This window comes from Uranotaenia lowii, chromosome 2 (genome assembly GCF_029784155.1).
Source record: "Uranotaenia lowii strain MFRU-FL chromosome 2, ASM2978415v1, whole genome shotgun sequence".
In the NCBI taxonomy this organism is placed as follows: Eukaryota; Metazoa; Arthropoda; class Insecta; order Diptera; family Culicidae; genus Uranotaenia; species Uranotaenia lowii.
Genome location: NC_073692.1, coordinates 29,851,977 through 29,870,577, shown reverse-complemented (window position 1 = coordinate 29,870,577; position 18,601 = coordinate 29,851,977). Strand labels below are relative to the sequence as shown.

General features: G+C 40.4%; 1 protein-coding gene across 7 annotated transcripts in view; it reads left to right on the top strand.

The window, feature by feature from the left end:
• Positions 1-18,601, top strand: part of LOC129741107 (rho guanine nucleotide exchange factor 7) — an 86,463-nt gene that overhangs the window by 57,009 nt on the left and 10,853 nt on the right. For 3 of the 7 annotated variants that reach the window (XM_055732812.1, XM_055732810.1, XM_055732811.1), the window contains exons 6-8: positions 273-2,583; positions 11,990-12,248; positions 12,315-12,449. In XM_055732812.1, the coding sequence (XP_055588787.1) occupies positions 273-2,583; positions 11,990-12,248; positions 12,315-12,318 (2,574 nt within the window). In that variant the 3' untranslated portion in view covers positions 12,319-12,449. Of the gene's footprint in view, positions 1-272; positions 2,584-11,989; positions 12,249-12,314; positions 12,597-18,601 lie in introns of those variants that run through there. The other 4 variants (XM_055732817.1, XM_055732814.1, XM_055732813.1 and 1 more) reach the window with 3 other exon arrangements.

The window sequence follows — 18,601 nt, the reverse complement described above, 5'->3', positions numbered from 1 at the left end:
TAATATAAGTTGCAGGCATTCCAATCACAGTCTGTGTCAGTTATCTTCCCCATAACTTTTTTTTTGACCGGTGACAGTTTTCTACCGAATGATTGACGTTAAATTGATAGCAATCGACTTGGTCAATCGTTTCGGTACCGTTTTGAAAACGAGAAAGCGTTTAACTCTACCCGCACCACTTATGTTTCTCTCTGTGTCTCTTTCTCCCTCGCATTGAACGCAAAATCTTTATCCCAATTTCAATGCGTTCTATCGTCCTCGTATCAATGCAGAATAAGAATTTGCTAGATACCCGTGGCTACAGCACCCGTATATCCTATTGTGCATACAGTCAGAATTATCGACCAACGCTACCGAATCAATCGTACCCACCCACAGCTCCGTATGCTGCTTTAACGTCGTTCTTTCGACACCTGTTTAAAACCCAGGGCTTGTCGCGTTACGTCGTGCAGGCGTTGCTTTATCCCCAAATCACGCAAGACGTAGACACTAGTGAAGTAGTTTTACGTAGGAAGCATAGGACTACGGTTCGGATGTATCGTCGCGATCGGGAAGCGGAGATTCAGAAAGTTGATCGTAATCATAACGTTGAAGAACAGGAGGAAGATTCGGATGATGGTTCGTGCACATCGTCTTGTTCGGGGCGATCCAATAACTTGGAGCGTCAAAATGCTGTCGATTATGGTGACGATGACCCTTATGAGACAATAACATTCTTCACCGGCCGAAAGACGCAGAGCACTACTCGGGAAAGTACCGTGTACGAGAGTTACATCGAACAGAACGCACAGGTTGAGGCAGATGATACATTTTTCTTCGTCAGCGGTAACGCGAACAGCGAAGAGAGAAAGAGCCTCGAGAGCGAGGGATCGCATATCATTGGGTCGAGAGCGATACCCTGTTTGAAGTTAAATGATCGCGAATCTTTCGGAAGTTTGGGTAGATCTGGAGCAAATGGAAATAGTCCTACAGCTCCAATTCATACCACCACCGCCAAGTTACTTTTGGGCGAAATCAAACAGCAGTGCTCGGAACAGTCTCAAGTATCTAGTTTTGAACATAGAGTAGCCCATGGTCGAATGGCGTGTGAGGATTTAGTGAATTTAGATGATTCCATGAAGATCAAACATTCGCTTCAACAGAAACCGATAATCGAGGAAAGACATAGTATGCCCACACTTTTCGTTGGAAATCGTTTTGCCAATTCTTCCGTGACCGAAATCTATATTCCTTCCTGGAAAGACCGACTGGACGTTCAACAGCCGACCCAGCAACAATCGGTAGAAGTGCCCCTAGCACCCGAGCGTACCAGTATACATTCCAGCTCGCTTGATATTCCCGCCTCCGAAACGACGCTTTCTGTACCGGACCAAGTGGCAGCTGAATTATTGTATAACTTCCATAGCCAACATCTGTCGGAAACTTCTTTCGGCGAAATTCTAACCCCTCCAGCAGATTTCGATGCCACCTCCGGTAGCTGTTCAATCGGCTGTTTGTCACGAGAGCTAACACCATTTCGTAAGCATTCAATAAATTCTGATAAAAAACTTCTGCTAAACCAAAATCATCTCAGAAAGGGAATGGATGAGGAACGGGCTCGATCGTCTCCAGGGGCCAGGCGCTGTGTAAGCTATCAGTTTGTAAACATTGTTGAGGCAAGTGCTGGTGAACCCGGCGTTAGAAATACTGCTGAAGAACTTCTTGAACCGAAATGTAAACAACCACAACAAACCAGTAACCACAATCGGCATCACACAAAGTGTCGTTTCTGCAGTGCCAGCATCGACTCACACTGCGACAGTCCACGGTCAAGCGATTCAGGTATGGCCGGTAGTTGTTCGATTTCCACCCCCGATCCTCCTAAATTATCAGGCGATTTTCTTCTTTATGATTCAGACCTCCAAAGCAAGGGAAAGGCCTCAGAGGCCCCCACATATAGCAGCAGCAGTAATTGTCGGGAGAACCAGACGAGAACCGAAAGTAGTAATAGTTGCACGGTAGAAGACAGTTCGAGATTGCGACATTCGCGCTCGAGCCACAATATCGGTCGTTTCGTACTACTAACTCGGGACAGTGAATTCGATTTTACCGACAGTGGTCAGTTCGATCACAGTCAGGAGGACCATAATCACCTACGGAATAACACCCGGAGAAACGAGGATTCCGAAGGGCAAAAGAAGCGAATTCGCAGTCGAAGTGAAGAGCCACAGTCGAGTGGTGACGAGGAAGATTCCTCCGGTAGCTCCTCGGTTCGGAAGCAGGTCAGTGGCCGCAGTAAAATTGTGATTAATTTGTGTGAATACCGACGTACGTTCGAACCGGACAAATTTGATGGGCAAACCGATGCCGAGCGTGGAGGAACAATATTTAAGACTGGATTGTATGCACACTGGTGGAAAAAGGAGAAGCTTCCGATTTTTGTTATGAGTAACAGCAGCAAGGCCAAGGAAAGCCGGCAGCACGTGCCGCGGGGGAATAGCAACCCTTCGTCGTTGCGACTTGCCGTCGACGCTACGACGACGACGCCGACGACGACAACAACTAGCAGTTCTGGTCACTTTAGTGATGCCGCGGGGGGTTCAGGCAAGAATCTAACTTTTCTGTTCGTACTGTCGCTTTTGGTTTTGTTCACTGTTGGACGTTTTTTCACCGTTTATGTTCTGACCTGTGTGGTGTATTATATTTTTCCTTTGTTTAAGTAGAGGTTTTTGTTGAAACGACATTTTGATTTCGATTTTTCGTTTATTATATTTTTTTTCAAAACACGAAAGGTACATAAGACTGTTGAGTATTAAGGTTAATATAGAAGAATATAGTAGAAGAACACGCAATGCAAATTTCATTTGTTTAAAAATTTGTGAAAGAATTAGATTAAGTAAGGTGCTACAGGATATCTGAAAAAATAAATAAATGTAAATGAAGAAGCAGCTCTGTTGCTTTCTTATCCGCAACTGAAAATTGCGTTCCGCGTCTGAGATTCTCTCTGAGGATTGGTGAATATTAACAATTGTTCAATTGAGCTCTTGCGTTTTGGGACGATTTATATCTTTGGGAACACCTTGAACGTAGTGCATGGAACTCGCTGGTATTTCATAATCAGATAGCATTTAGTTTGACCGAAATTCAAATGAATCAACTGTATTTCATATAGGCAAACAGGCATTTTTATGCCTTTTATGGTTTATGATGACGATCGCTATGTGATTATTGATTTCATGCTTTCAGGGTCCTGTAATTGTTGTAGTCATGATCAGCACGGATTCAGAAATCCCAGTTGGATTCGAGAGTTGGGATCTCTGGATCCGTGTTGATCTCATGACTTCGACAATTTCAGGACCCTGAAGGCAGAACTAAAAGCTACACATTTTAAACGAAGTTCGATAAAACTACGCTCGTTAGAAGACCCCATGTACCATTCTGCGGTCCTAGCATTTAATCTCATTTTTGGTCTATCTCCTTTATATATTTTCTCCTTTATCCTCTTTCTTCTTTTCTTCTTTCGCCAACTTCAGACTAGTACAGAAAACCCCGAGACGTGTGCCGGTTAGGTAACGCTTTTGAAGTAAATCGCGTAGGATTTCTAACCACCAAGGCATGGCCGATTGAGAAACTATCAAGCTAGAATCCCGTCACGACCACCCCGAATGGTATCTCCGCTTACTTTTGCTGCAGAAAAGATCGTAGCTGAGTACGTGATACCTTTTAAGTCACACCACAAGTATGTGTCCAGATTACTAGGGTTATACCGCGCCCTAAGATCGCGTTGCTTTTGAATTGTGGTGTCATACGAGGACCAAGACCTTCCATTAGCTTGTCAAGTTTGGTTGACTAACTCGCTCTCGTCATTCATTATCTTTCCTGATTCGTATTAGATCGCGTATGAGTCGCAAGATTTCGTCGACTATAGCACACCACGATTGTTCGTCGCGTCACAACATTTTCAGCATTAAAATTTTAAAGTTGTTGACGCCTTGAAATGAACCTGGGGCAGACAAAGATAGCATGTTTTACCGATTCCTCCATATCTACGCATTCCGGGCGATAAGGCGAGCTGATAAGCTTAAACCGATGAAGGTGATGCTTAAAGCACCCATGACCGAAAGAAACTGCGTCAGGTATAAGTTGATCTCACCATACTTCCGATTTACCCCGTCTGAAAGTCGCGGGACTAGCCTATGCGTCCATCTTGCGTTCTTCGATGCGTCCCTTTGCTCCTGCCACTTGAGCATTGAGGCTGCTCGTTGAACTTTTCGCCCTCCTTTAACAGCTCTTGCTTCGCGGAGGATATGGACCGCCAGAGTTGGGAATCATAACCGCGATGACAAAAGCTGCATCTGCTGATATGGTCCTGTATGCAAAGGAAACTCACATGGCTATCACCCGATGTGTGCTCCGTAATTTGGATCTGTTGCGCTTACCTCTATCGCGGAGCTCCAGGCCGCTCCTTCGTATGGTAGTTTCGACAGTGCTATGTCCGCAAGAAGACGTCTCTTGCTACTCTTTGGACCATGGCAGTTCGGCATAATGCAGGCTAATAAATCTATGACTTTCGATGTATTTTCACAACAGTATTTGACATGCTCACCAAAAATTAAGCGATTGTCGACCATTATTGCAAGGTATTTCAGCTGGTGTTTAGAAGATGTCGTGTACCCTCCAACAGTAATCCCCTTGTGCGCCACAACTCTTATGTTGGTCAGGAGCAGAACTTCAGTTTTATGGTGAGCTATCTGAAGCTTAACTCCCTCCATCCAAATGCCAACCCTTTCTACGGACACCGTTGCAAGATCTTCTACCTCCTCGATTGTTTCGCCGGTGATCATGAGCACGATATCGTCAGCAAATCCGACTATCTGCACGCCTGTTGGTAGTTTCAGCGTTAACACCTCATTATACATGGCATTCCAAAGCATAGGTCCGAGTATGGAACCCTGTGGAACACCCGCCGTTAGGGCAGTAGATCGTAACCCAGTTTCGGTTTTGTACGTCAGGACTCGATTTGCGAAGAAGGTTCCTATTATCCTGCAGAAGGTATTGGGAACACCCATCCTGTGTAGCGCTTTGGCAAAAGCTTCCCATCTTTCCCCCATCTTCCTTCCCGAAAACCGAACTGTCTGTCCGACAGTCCACTTTCGCCTCCTGTGTAGAGGATAAGTCTGTTGAATAATAGTAGCTTACCAAGGGTGTCCAGCAGACATATGGGTCTGTACGATGATGGATGCCCTGGAGGTTTCCCAGGTTTCGGTAGTACCGTTCACCGTTTTTCACGGATTGGGAAAAGATTCCTTGTCGAGACACTTTTGCAGCACCACTCTGAATGTATCCGAAATGGTCTGCACCGCTACCTCAAGCACTGCATTTGGAATTTCGTCCGGACCAGGGGCCTTATTCACCGCAAGTTTCTTAGCAATAGCCATAAGTTCCTCGTTCGTTACTGGCTCGATGTCGTGGGCTCTCGCGTCGTACGAGGTAAGTGGCCACTGCGTCAGGCCATGCTGCGGGAAAAGATGTGAAACGATCTCTTTCAGTTTTTCCGGACACTTTCCGGTCGACGACCTTAGGCCACCGAATCTCGCCAGGTTTGACCCCATCTACGCTCTGGCACAATGCTCTCCGTAACAGTTATCTTTGCCTGTTTTAATAGTTCGCTTAAGTGTCATCCTGGCTGCTCGGTAAACGGCACCTCTCGTTTCTCGCCCGTTGAGCTTGTCGTCTGGCTTTTAGGCAGCTAGTGCGAAGCTCAGCAATTTCTGAGGTCCACCAGTCGTTGCTGGTCGTTGCCACCACTTCGGTGTATTCCTTCTGGGCATGACACCGCTACCATCATTTTCGTCAGCTGCTTAGCATTTTAGACCTGCGATGCTTCCCAGTGAACATTTTGGTCTGTATTTTTCAGTTGTTTCTGAGATATACACACTTTTGTACAATTTGAAAAAGTTGTATAGAATATTCTATATGAGCCTGTACGTTCCAAAGTGGAGGCAATATACGGACCAAATTTTGCTCACCTTGAAAATATAAAACATTGTATTGCATTTTCAACAATTTGATAGCAACTTTGCTTTGCATAAAATCTTAGGATTGTACAACTTACAACTTTCTATTGCCTGCCCTACAATTTGATTACAATTTCCTTTTGCAGGTAGTCAGAGGTTTGTACAACTTTCTTCGCCATTTAATACAATTTATTGTTACTGTATCCCAAAGCAATTATATTTTCCCTTATTACAATTTTACTATGAATCGCCGTGAATATTAATACAATAGAATGAAATGTTTATTGCGAAAAAAAAAAATGAAACATATACAACTTTATGTGTCTCTTTTCCCTCAGTCTCGAACTCACAACGTTCCGATCCCTGTCCTTCGACACTTCTTCGGTACCATTTCATGTTGATACAAACAAGCAAATTTGTTCATGTACTGTTGAGAGTTCCGTTTAAAAATCAGTTGATCCTATAAAATACCACTGACTGCATCATTTCGGACTACAAATCTATTTATAGATGCCGTTTTTTGATAAACAACTTTAACCTATCTCATAGACGATTATATTTCAATCAATAATTGTATTCAGCGCTGTGCGATTTTGGCTAGCTGTCTACTGTACTGTTAAACAATTCGACAATCTGCAGATTGTTTAAATTCCATTATACGATGTTCTTACAAGTACTGTACGACCTTTCATGGAAATAATATGTCATCATAGATCGCAAGCATGAAAGATTGCTTAATTGTACAGTGGGATATAATATTGAGTTTTATACAATTCTACTGCAATTCAAAACAACTTGATTGATCATTCTATACGATTAACAAAATATTATCGTATGTAATGAACTATACAAACCATAAACGATAAGATATAACTTGGTTTAGCTACAACATGATGTTTATCCAATTCCAATTTAAACTGGATGCTTATACAATCTACAATGAACACTGCTTTACGATTTCTGGTTATCTGGGTTCCTGCAAGCATATAGCTTCGGTGCACACTTCCTTATCGAAAACTTTGGTCTTTCATCTACGCTCATGGACTGGCAATTGCCTTACTGCCACCGGATTTCGGTCTCCTACGCTATAGCGTATCGCCGGGTGATCGCTGTGTCTATAATCGTCACACACTCTTCAATACAAGTCCATTTTTAATGATGGATTCGCAAAGATGATATCAATCACTGAAGTGATGATGGATCCAGTGTTGCAAAGCTCAACCTCCAGTCTCGCGAGGACTCTAATAGACTCCAGTAGGGTTGTCAGTTCGTGAGTGAGTTCATCCAATATTGTGTTGAACTCCCCGATCGTCCAACTTGGTGTAGCGTAGCAGCTGCAGAAAAAGATGCCGCTAATTTTAGCATTCACGAATCCGTCCCGAGAATCTACCACTATCTCCTGGATAGAAAAACGACGGAATTGATGGTGCTGATAAAACTTCCTTTCACCTACCGTTTACTCCAGCAGAAGCTGTGCAGCCTAGCTATGGTTGAGGTTTAGCTGGATTATTCCCAGTTTTACTGGCTTGCCTTTGCTTTTATATATACCAGGCAATCCAAGTCACCAGTTTCGTGGACATTGCCATCCGCCACTTGTTGCTTGCATAAAATACATACATTTCGGCTGTATTTTGCATTCTCGAGCGAAGTGTCCCTCTTCACCGCATCTTCGACAGCATCGTGACCGGTCAGGTCCGTTGCAGCTTCGGGATAGATGGCCGAAATCCCAGCAATTGAAGCAGCGTTGCATCCAAAAAACGTTGCATCTAAAACTTAAGTATTAGTTCGCCGTATCCATACAGTTGTTTATGAACGATTGTGACGTAACGCGACGCCATCGCGGAGTCAAGTATAAAGCGTCCAAATGTAGCCATAGAAACATATTAGAAGGAATGTTTGGGACGCAAATAAAGTTGTTTATTATTTAGAACTCATAGCGTCGCCGTGCTAGGCGTTAGGAAGAAAAAGCGTAAATAAGAGGGTGCTTTGATTGTGATTTTCAAATAACATGAAAGGTTGCATGCCGTCGATGAACTGAGACTTCAACGTCGAGACGCTCATGAACGTTTGTGACGTAGCAATCAAAACATTTAAAAAACTGATTCTCACACTCGTGCAAGAGCACTCTTGTCCCCACCTATAGATCAACCACATAGGCGTTGCATGTGCTTCGGTATCCTGGGTGCGGTTCTAAAGTGCCCCACTGACCTCCCAACTCTTACAGTTCCTCCGTCAGTAACGTGGCCGCTGTTGGTGAGAGGCGAATCGTTGCAATCTGCATTACATCGTACGTCTTTCTTATTTTCATAGCTACTGATTCGTTGCTCATGCCAGGTATGACTTATCGGCTAGGGTGCTTTCGACAAGCTCCTTAAAGGCGGCGCTCTTTACCGCCGGGTCTTTTCTTAGCTCGAAAAGCAGTTCGCCTTTTTGTTTTGGTGACGCTTTCGCCAAGAGCAGATAACTTTGGCTCTGTGCGAAGCTTCCGGAACAAGTTCGCATACGTTGTGCCTTCTTTCGCTTCCACGATAAGGGCATCATCCCTGGGCATCACCCGTTAAGGTTTGGGTTTTGGGTGTGGTTCTGGCTTCATAACGACCTTTCTTTTCGCCTTCTCCTTCCTATTAGGAACCATTCGCCAGCCTTCAGCACTGCTTTCTCCGTCGGCATCCTCATAGTCCGTACCTCTCCTTTTTTGGAAAAATCGTTCACGACGGTGGAGTCGCGATCTCTCCTTCGAAGGTCCTTGAGAAGCAACCAATTTTGCTTCCTCCAGTTCCTTCTCCGCAGCCTCGACCTTCCGCATCAGCTCCGTTCTTTCCTTGACGGCACTCTGTAGCAGACTTGTAAACCATCGACATTTTCTCTGACAGTCGCACAGCCTGCTTTTGTTCGTGCCGTCAAACGAATGCGACCGAAAACTTGCCAAACAGTCGACTACCATCAAACGAAACGACATTCATTCTTCTTTGTGTGATAGTCGAACGAAATTTCGTGTCTTGGTACACGAGAGGGATAATTTGATGGCCAAACGACCAGAATTTCCGACAGTTTACGACATCGCCTATCTCTTTCACGCAGCGGAACTTACAGACTCAATAAGCAAATGCAATCTTTTCTATTCACTCCCTCCCGTTGAAAAAAAATTCGTCACTCTGCAGCGCCGGGTGATGTTTGGATGTGTTGTCGAACAATGTGGAATGATTATCTCGATTATCTACGCAAGAGGGATGAAAGTCAAACGACTAACCACAACAAAGATCAAAATTTCATTTGACATTTTTTTGCTCTCCGATCAAACGATTGCGCTCTCCACGATTGTCACGAACGATGTGTGGTGGTTGTCTCCGGAAAAATTCGAGCGATGGTGACCACTTACGAGCCTGCTCTGCAGGAGCATCATCATTTTCGGTACCCAGGTTTTGATGAGCGTGTGCACGTTGTTGGTACTTCGAACAAACCCCTGCATCTTGTCGACCATGTCGGCTGCCTAAGGAAATATACGGTCCACTGCGTCAGTGCCCTGCTTTAGCGTAGCAACGACTTCATTACTGTGGTGTGCGTCCTGGTGCCCCACAGGCTACCGTTTGCAACTGACACATTTTCGACCCGTCAGCATTCCACCTCATCAGCATGGTCTTTCGCATAGAGGCGTTTTCGCGCCCCCATGAGCTGCACACTTAGAAAAGTCCGAGTTCGTTGCGTATTTCTTCATCCATAAGGGGGTTCCGTCAGTTCCGTTTGCGTAGTCCATTTCCGAAGCATGTGGTGAAGAACGGTTTCTATCAGTTCCGTTTGCATAATCCATTCCATCGTGTCGGACAGAGTGGTGGGACTGTCAAGTAGTAATCCACTTTGGAGCTATGTTTTTTTCTCGATACGTACTGTGATATTTGGGATCAAACCATGGGTACACCTTGCTCTATCCGAGCTCTCCCATAGGAGTTGCCTGTTGGTTATGTATGTAGGTCTCCATGGGTTATTTTCGTATGTTGAGTGTACCTTGTCACCACCAGAATCGAGACAGGAATCGGTCCCGCTACTAGGCATGCTGCCTACCTCGAAACAATTCAGTACTCTTTGATGACCCGCAGATTCATCTGATTACGATGTTTGTCTAGTCCCGATTTCCAGGCCGATCCTCCTTATCGAAGAATTGACGATATTTCTTTCAACTCACTGCTTTAGATCCTCAAGGTGGGTAGTGAACTACAGTTATTAGGGATTGGGAATGCGGACGACCCTCTCCCCTGTTGGTATTGTGACGCTGTGAATTTCTAATAGTTCACCCTAAAATTGGATTTCTTCCCGGGATAAATTCAAATTCCTTATAACTGTAGCTTGCTACAGGCGTTCCCCATTACTTTCGTAAGTGTGGTCATTGCCAAAGCGGCCTTTTACGCACAAGAAACATGGCTTTTAAAAACGTCGATCATCACACTCAAATCGAGCAAGATCCGACTGTAATCTCAGTTTTGTGGTTAAGTTAATGTTATGTCAATACTAGTCAACAGTCTAAGTAATATTCCATAAAATCGAGCCGAGATCGACCATAGCAAAACCCCTGCTGAATTCAGATTCCCTAGAGTCCTTCGCTCGTCATTTACGGTAGCTTGCGTTCCTGAAATTAACTTCATTCGGATTAAGGTCTAGCCTCTTCTTTCACGAGTCAAGGTTCGACCTCTTTTTCTAATGACTCCAGGTCTGATTTTTCCTCTCAACAACTCGGGGTTTACTTAACCCATCGAAACGCGTTCCGATCGCGAGTCGCTTTTCCGTTAACTCACTACTCATCACCTCTCCCTCTTAGGATATCTTTTTACTTAGCGAGACGCATTGAACTCTTTCCCTACGATAAAAGCTATCAGAACTTAGATACGACTCTTCTGGTCAGTGTCATGGTAAGGATCACATATGTCAGTTCCTCATTGTTTTGGTTAGGACACAAGCTTATAGTGTTTTTGTTTATTGGCAGTGGCAACCTAGTTACCCACGAGTTTTGCCCTAGCTGCTGTTATTTTGTTTGTTTATTAATTCAGAAGTCTACTAGTTTTGCCCGAGATTTGAACCTCAAGCAGGCGGTTGCACCCCGTAAAAGTTGTCAGTGTTGGGGGTAAACATAAGTGTGAGTAAAGCAACCATATATTTGCATCGTCCGGGGTAACGATTCTGTTTGTTTATTCAGAAAAAGTTTTGCCCCGCGCTTGTGGAGAAAACGAAAACGGCCTTAGTATGGTATTTGGCACAGATATTTTTATCTGAAGCATTCGTTTTCTACTCAAGGATATTAACCCTCCCAAAACATCGGAGCTCTACTAATTTCAAATATTTTGGATCACGTCAAGTTGAATCTCCAGAAGATACTAAACAGATATCAGATATTTTTTCAACAGTCTTATGACCGAAAGCTGTACCTACAAAAACGCTCGAATGAAGACAAACAAAATACTATATTTAACATTATTTTCCGTAGTACTGTATTGAAGCAAATAACGATTGCCTTATTAGCTTCGTGAGTGTGTGTATTCAATTTTTTTTTATCAACTGTTTTGTTTTCAGATCAAAATTTTTTGTTGTTGATTTTCGTTGTGTAATTTACATCTTTTTTTTTTTAGTTCGCACTGCCTGGACCCCATTTCGGTCATTTCTCATCCAGAACGGTTGCCATCCTTACTGACTACTAATGGCTGTAAATAAACTCGAATCCGCACAATGTTACTGATTGTCATTCTTTCACCAAACCAAGCCGCTAATAAACTACAACTCGATCGATTTTGTATTCAACCGTTTCGCGAAGCTTCCCATCGTCGTGACGATTGTTGATTGATGTTGTTGTTGCCAAATATTTCCAAAAACAAAAACAAAAACTATCACCCAACCATACATATCTGCACCCGTCACTCATCGCCATCGTTATCGTTAATCATTTCTTCCGGTTTTCTTTCTCTCTCTGTCTGTTTGTCTGTCTGTCTGTTTCTTCATCCGACCAACAGATGTCTCTTCCAACGTCGACGACCGGCAACAGTCACCCGTCGCGGGCCAGTTCAATCGCACAGCACATGTCGCAACACAAACGCAGTCAATCGTTCAATCACCACCTAAGCTACAATCAGGTTCAGCTGCAACAGCAACAGCAACAGTCCCAGAAACTCGCCAATTTTGCCAACAGCAGCCCCAGCCGGTCCTTCGAACCCAGCAGCAGCAGCAGCCAATCGCAACCGGTGCCAAACCTAAAATCCATCAAAGAAAAAGGTTCGTCACTTTATTTTTAAGAGTCGTTGAACGATTTTTATTAAACTCTGTGTCTTCTCCTTACAGCTAATTGGAAGATTACCAATCTGCGATCCGCTCCGCCCCTTCGGCCAAGTTTACTGAGCAGCGGTGGAGGAGGAGGAGCAGTTGGAAGTGGAACCGGAACCGGAGGTGGCGGGACAGCTGGTGCGGGTATCACCGGTACCGGTAGTGTTCATCACAGTTTGTCACTCGGTCAGCAGAGTAGCAAAGCTCCGCCGACGTACGAGGAGGATGCGCTGGTGCTGCGGGTCATCGAGGCGTACTGTGCCGCCTATCAGAGCAACGCGCGCAACACGATGCACTCTGGTAAGTGATAAACCCTTCTATTATCCGAATTTATTCATTGATTAGTCAAGCCATCATCAATTCATCATTTCATGTTATCCGTGCATTATTTGATTTTTTGACACCATTTATCCGTAACCACAACACTTATTGGTTATGCTTTGGGATTTCGTTATGGATTTGTTCGGTTCGATATTGAGCCGTTTTGTTTTCATTCAACCGTTTGCTTACTCCTTCTGTTGATTTTTATTTGGAATGACCCTAAAACTATGACTGCAGCATATTTGCTCTTTATTTACCCAAACATATGAATTACAATTTAAGAATGTATATTAATTAGTTTAGTTTGTGTTTGAAATACGGAATTTCTTTAGAACGTGATGTTAGAGATAAGGTTTAGAGATGTCATTTGGTCGATGAACGTTAGGCCGAATCAGGTATTAGGTCGAATAGGCCACTAAGTCGAATGAGTCATACGATTATCCGGTTATCCAGTCGAAGACTGTTGTCGGAGAACGCAAAGGTGTTAGGCCGAATGGATGATAGCCTGAATGGTCATCTGAACGACTGAATGTTAGGCCGAATGAGTCATGAAGCCAAAGGTTATCCAGCCGAAGACGGTTGTTCCTTTGTTTTTCCTTTGGTGATTTTTGAGTCTCAAAAATCCAAAATTTTAAGCGTTTTGAGGCATCGCTAAATCAAGTTCGATTGAGCTGAAATTTTGCACAGGTCAGTTTTTTTTTGCGAATGTACAATTTTTTTTAGAAATTCGACATGACCCATTTGGCTGCCACCCTGGTAAAGTACATGTGGCCAAGATTTTTTTTTTATCAAAATAGCCTTATTTTGAAGCAGGAAGCAGCAGAAAACTATTTGCGTTATGAAACTTTTGCATCATGGATCTGCCTACGAGCTGTTTTTGTAGATTACTTTTGATAATTTTCTTAAAGTAATGATGGGAATATGTTCGCCTAAGTGTATCAACACTTTCGAGATCCTTTATTTATTTATAGCAAGCAAGGTCTCATAATAGTAAACAAAACAAATAAAAACTATAAGAATCCATCATTTGATGTAATTTTCTCTCCTCAGAAAATAGTTCATAACTCGTAACATTTTCGAAAATTTCAACCATTTTCAAAGGTAGAGTGGGCTTTTGTTGAACCATCTGGAGAAAAATAAGTAAATTTCAGTCGAAGGCTTTGGGCGACAAACGTTTTGAAAAAAAAAAGTTGCTAAAGCGGGTCGACGTACACCTCAAAGTCGGGTAAAACGGACACATAAGTTTCTTCAAATATTTTAAATTTTTCATCGGTGTGATCCTCAATTTGTCTTCAAAAGACCTTGGCAAGAGAAATTTGTCGGTCGAAAGCACTCAGCATCTCAAACAGGCCATAAAAGCTGTAAAAACTGGATCCCCGGCGAAGACAGCGCGTATAAAAAAACCACACTGTTTCGCTTCTGGACTCGAGCTAGTTGGTTCCATTTTGGTTTAAAAACTTTTTCAAATACTTAACTCACAAAAATATGTACTTTTACAGCAATTTTTCCGGAGAAATGTATCGTTTCTACGAAGTTCTACACAGTTCTACACAGTTTTACCCGACCATTTTTAAAAAGTGCAATTTGCAAGCTTGTTGTAGATTGGTATCGTATAATAACATTCTTGGTGAAGCAAACGTACAAATTTCAATGGTTTATTCGATAGCAAACAACCTAAACTGCCCATCTGTACGAAAACTGCGATGTGAAAAAAGCAATGTCTGATTTTCTATTGCGATTCTTAGGGTGTCCGTCTTACCCGACTTCCCCTTACATAGAATTTTTTTGATGAAACAAATATTATAGATAGGTAGTAGGCTTACCAGATATTTTCAGAAAAACGCGTTTTCAAGTTATTTCGCAGAATTTTGAGCATATTTTTATAACAGAATCTGTGTCACATAAAACAGAATTCAGGAAATATTCACATTTTTCAGAGATTTTATAATTTTATACGTATTTAAATTTTTTATGTCAATTTAAATTTTGGATTTCCATGTTTAGATTGGAAAAAATTGATAATTAAGGTTAATTGATTTTGCACAAGTAAAATGTTAAAAATACCCAATTTTCAAAAAATTTTCAATTAAACTTAAGGAAATTGCGTCACAGAAAACCGTGACAGAAATTTTGAGTAAAATCAAAGAACATCATTTTTTTTCGCTTAAACACAGAATTTTGATCGAAAACCTTGGTTCAGAGTTATTTTAAGTCCGAAATTTTGTTTTTGCTAAGCAGCCGTTTTTTTTTATCATCTAACAAGTTTATTTAATTTAACTCGTCCAATCATTCTTTGTTTGATTGAAAACATTTTTTTTGTTCGGTAGTCCTGTTCTATTTTATCCGGATTTGACCTTTTCCTTAGGTTTTAGATTCAAGGGATTCTGCTAGGACACCGGAGAAACATCTGGAGCCATCATCATTTGGAAGCAACTTAGAGAATATGTTTTCAATAGAAAATTTTAACATTAGCTAGAATGTGCTCGAAGGACGCATAACTGAACCAGGTTGTTATGGTGATGCTAAGATAAGCTTGCGCGATAGCTCGATTTTATCCAGACTTGTCCGGATATTTGACACAAAATTTTAAAAATGTTAGAATTTCGTAAAAAAAAGCCTGGATTTTGCACTGATTTTTCCCTTTAATTCCCAAATTGAACAAAAAAAAAAATTAAATTGATTTATTTTAAAACGGCAATTTTTTGAGCAAGTTTAATCTGAATTATCATAAACAGTTTTTGGGAAGCCTAAAATACGATTTAAAATCTGATGATGTGTTTTGATGAAAAAATATATTTTCAAGTGTATTCTTTTTTATTTTTATTGAATAACTCCGTTGTTTAGACCCAATTTGTCCCCGGATTTTGGGTTGAAATTATTTTAATTAGATGCCCGGATTTTGCCAGGTTTTTATATAAAATTTCCCGGATTTGCCCGGTCCGGATACGTCTGGAAACTATTCTGGCAACATTTAATGCTACCTTGTCTTATATAAACATTGAAAAAATTGCTGCTAATTTTGAGAAAAATAACACAAAAAAACATTATATTTTAATGACATTATATTTTCTGTGTTGCACCAATGAATTTGAATTGAGGCTAAATTTAAGTTTTTCCAGTGTAAGTCTTCATAAAAGTGTTCATAAAAGTGTTACCTATTCAATTTTGACAGCCTTATCGATGAGTGTCATGTTCTTTAACCCTCATCCGTCCCTGAAATTTTTACCCGTTACAGTCTCTGGAGTGTCAATTTGACACTCCTGACTAAAATCAATATATATCTGTCTTGTTTCCCAACAGATTTTTACAAAATTTATAGTTTTGGGAATCTCATAATGTAACTCAAATATGGTTTGGTCAGACATTATTTACACAAACAACACTACAGTTTTCCGTTATTCAAGGTCTAAGAAAAAAATCCGAAAAAATGCCTCGGAAAAAGACTATAGATCAGCTTTGGAATACTAAAAAAAATCACTTTGTGTCCAATAAAGCTGAAGTTAGAAGCTATACGTTGCACATGAGGATATATTTTTTTGATTTTTTTCAAGATCATGACTACATAAATGTAAAAAAGTGATGTAAAATCCGTTCTTTTCATTCAATGAACTGTCATAATTGTTTAAGTCACACCAGATAATTTTTGAAAAGAGAATTGAAAAGCTGGCATATTTTTGCATTTTTAGATTGTCAAATTACGAAACACAGAATTTTTGACGAATTTTTAAAGCCAGCTGTTTTTCGAACATTTGTTCATTTGCAATTTCTCAGATTTCTTGACTTCACAGGATTTTGAGTATATTGCTTTAATATTTCCACAAAAGATTTATATTCACCAGAAAGGTGATTTCATACCGATTCTAGTAGTGTTAAGTTTTTATAAGAAAGTCTTCGATTTAAAAAACCTTATTCTATGCTCAAATCAATCTCTTAAACTCTCGGGCAAGTTCAAAGAGTTAACAATTAATGCAAATAAATTAAATTTTCAAAAGTACCATTAATTGGTTGAAATTTTGCGGTTCAAATCTGATACTTTCAAGCTCGATCCAAATCCAAGTTTAAGTTTGAAATTTGGCTTTTGATAAAACTGCAATAATAATAAATATTGTTAAATTTTTTACGAGATATTACATGTTTCTTAATCCGAATATACTTTTCGTACAAATGGATTCCTTAAATAAAATCATGTGGATTTTTCTTTTCTTCTAAAATAGAAACTGACTGACTTTGGTTACAAATTTGAAATTTTGAAATTGAAATAATAATTAAAATTATAAGTCTGCGATCTCTCGAATTTGCAGAAATCTTGATAATTAGGTATAACTCATTCATAAGCTTAATCTGAATTTTGAATATTAATTCTGACCCTGAATATGAATTCAGGTTCAGAATTCAGATACTGCGTTAATATTCAAAATTTAGATTGAGCTCATAAATAAGCTTAAATTATCAAAATTACTTTTTATGAAACTTGAATTTTGGATCTTTTTCCAAGTTTCAATACGATTTCTGAAATGTAAAAAAAAACTATATCTGAATTTAGATTCTAGATCAATATTTCGATATGAGCCAAGACTCAAAATTTGTTTCAGAGCCCTAAATCATCAATCTTGTATTTTGTATTTGATGTCTTAGATTGAAATCTTCAATCATTAATTCATTTTTTTATTTTTAATCTGAATAAAAATATGAATTTCGAATGATGAATCTTATTTTGAATTTTCAATTCTGGATCGCCATTTTGAAGTTTTGAATTTTGTAAAAGAATTAAGTTTAAGAACTTTGCATCTGACTATGAAACAAAAACTCAGGATAATTAATGTTTTTGTTAAATTTACGATGAAAAAGGACATGGTATAAATATTTTTGCACAATCATCTCGGAGTTCTTTCATTGTCGAATGTAAAACTCATGAACTGTAGATTTTTTTTTTTTGAAATTTTTATGGTCCACATAGATAAGAAGTATAACGAGACTCACTAGAATGCTCACGCCCAAGTAACATTTTAAACTCAATTAGGTTTTATACGAAAAGCATAAGGTTTTATAATCGGATTGAGAATGCGTTAATGGCTGTGTAGCGTATTTTGGGAAGAGCACAATAAAAACTCCCTTCAGGATAGCTACAGAACCCTAACAAAACTCTCTACTAAAACTCAACTGGGTTTCAGATTAATTTTTATCATTCATTTTTATTTCGGTCTGGAAGGCAGCTAAACAACCTTTACAAAACTTTTTTATACAACCACAGGAAAACGTCAAAACTACATTGAAAAAACCTATAAAAAATTTGTTTGACGAATAAAAAGCCTATATAAGGATAACAGTGTTGTCATATTTTAATTTGTATTTTCATTTAAAAAAAAATTCTTTAAGTTTTCGTATCTTTTATTGGTTCTGTATTTAAACAGTCATCCGATTTGACTAGACCATACATCAAATTCTACTTCAGTAAACTTTATGAAAAACGATGAAACTCTGTACCAAATTCAAAAAATCGACCTCTGTACGCACAGAACCTGTAACCGAAATTACCCCAAAATTCTGTAGTTTTCTCGATAAATCTGTCATGTGGCAACCATAATCAAAGCCAATCCAAGTATCAATAATGGCAGCATTAGTAAAGTGATAAACTTTCTCATCCACTGCAGCAATCAAAGGTAAATTTCCATCGTTTGATCGCATTGCATCGTTCATTTGCGGTATATTAACTTTTGCCACTTCCATAGGCACAAGGGCTTTCAAAATCATGATGAAAAAGTGTATTCTATTCAGCCAGGCCTGCCACAATTCTGATGTTTCGTTCCGTCTAGATCATACCCCAAATATCCGGATGTTCATGATGTGCCATCACCGAAATATAGTTCTTCGAGCAGCGCAGCATCGGAAACGGCCTACACAGTACCCGGTTGGCTGTCGGAATTCTCATCACCGTAGCATTAAAACGGCAATCCAGCTAGATCGTTCCACCGCATAAATGCAAT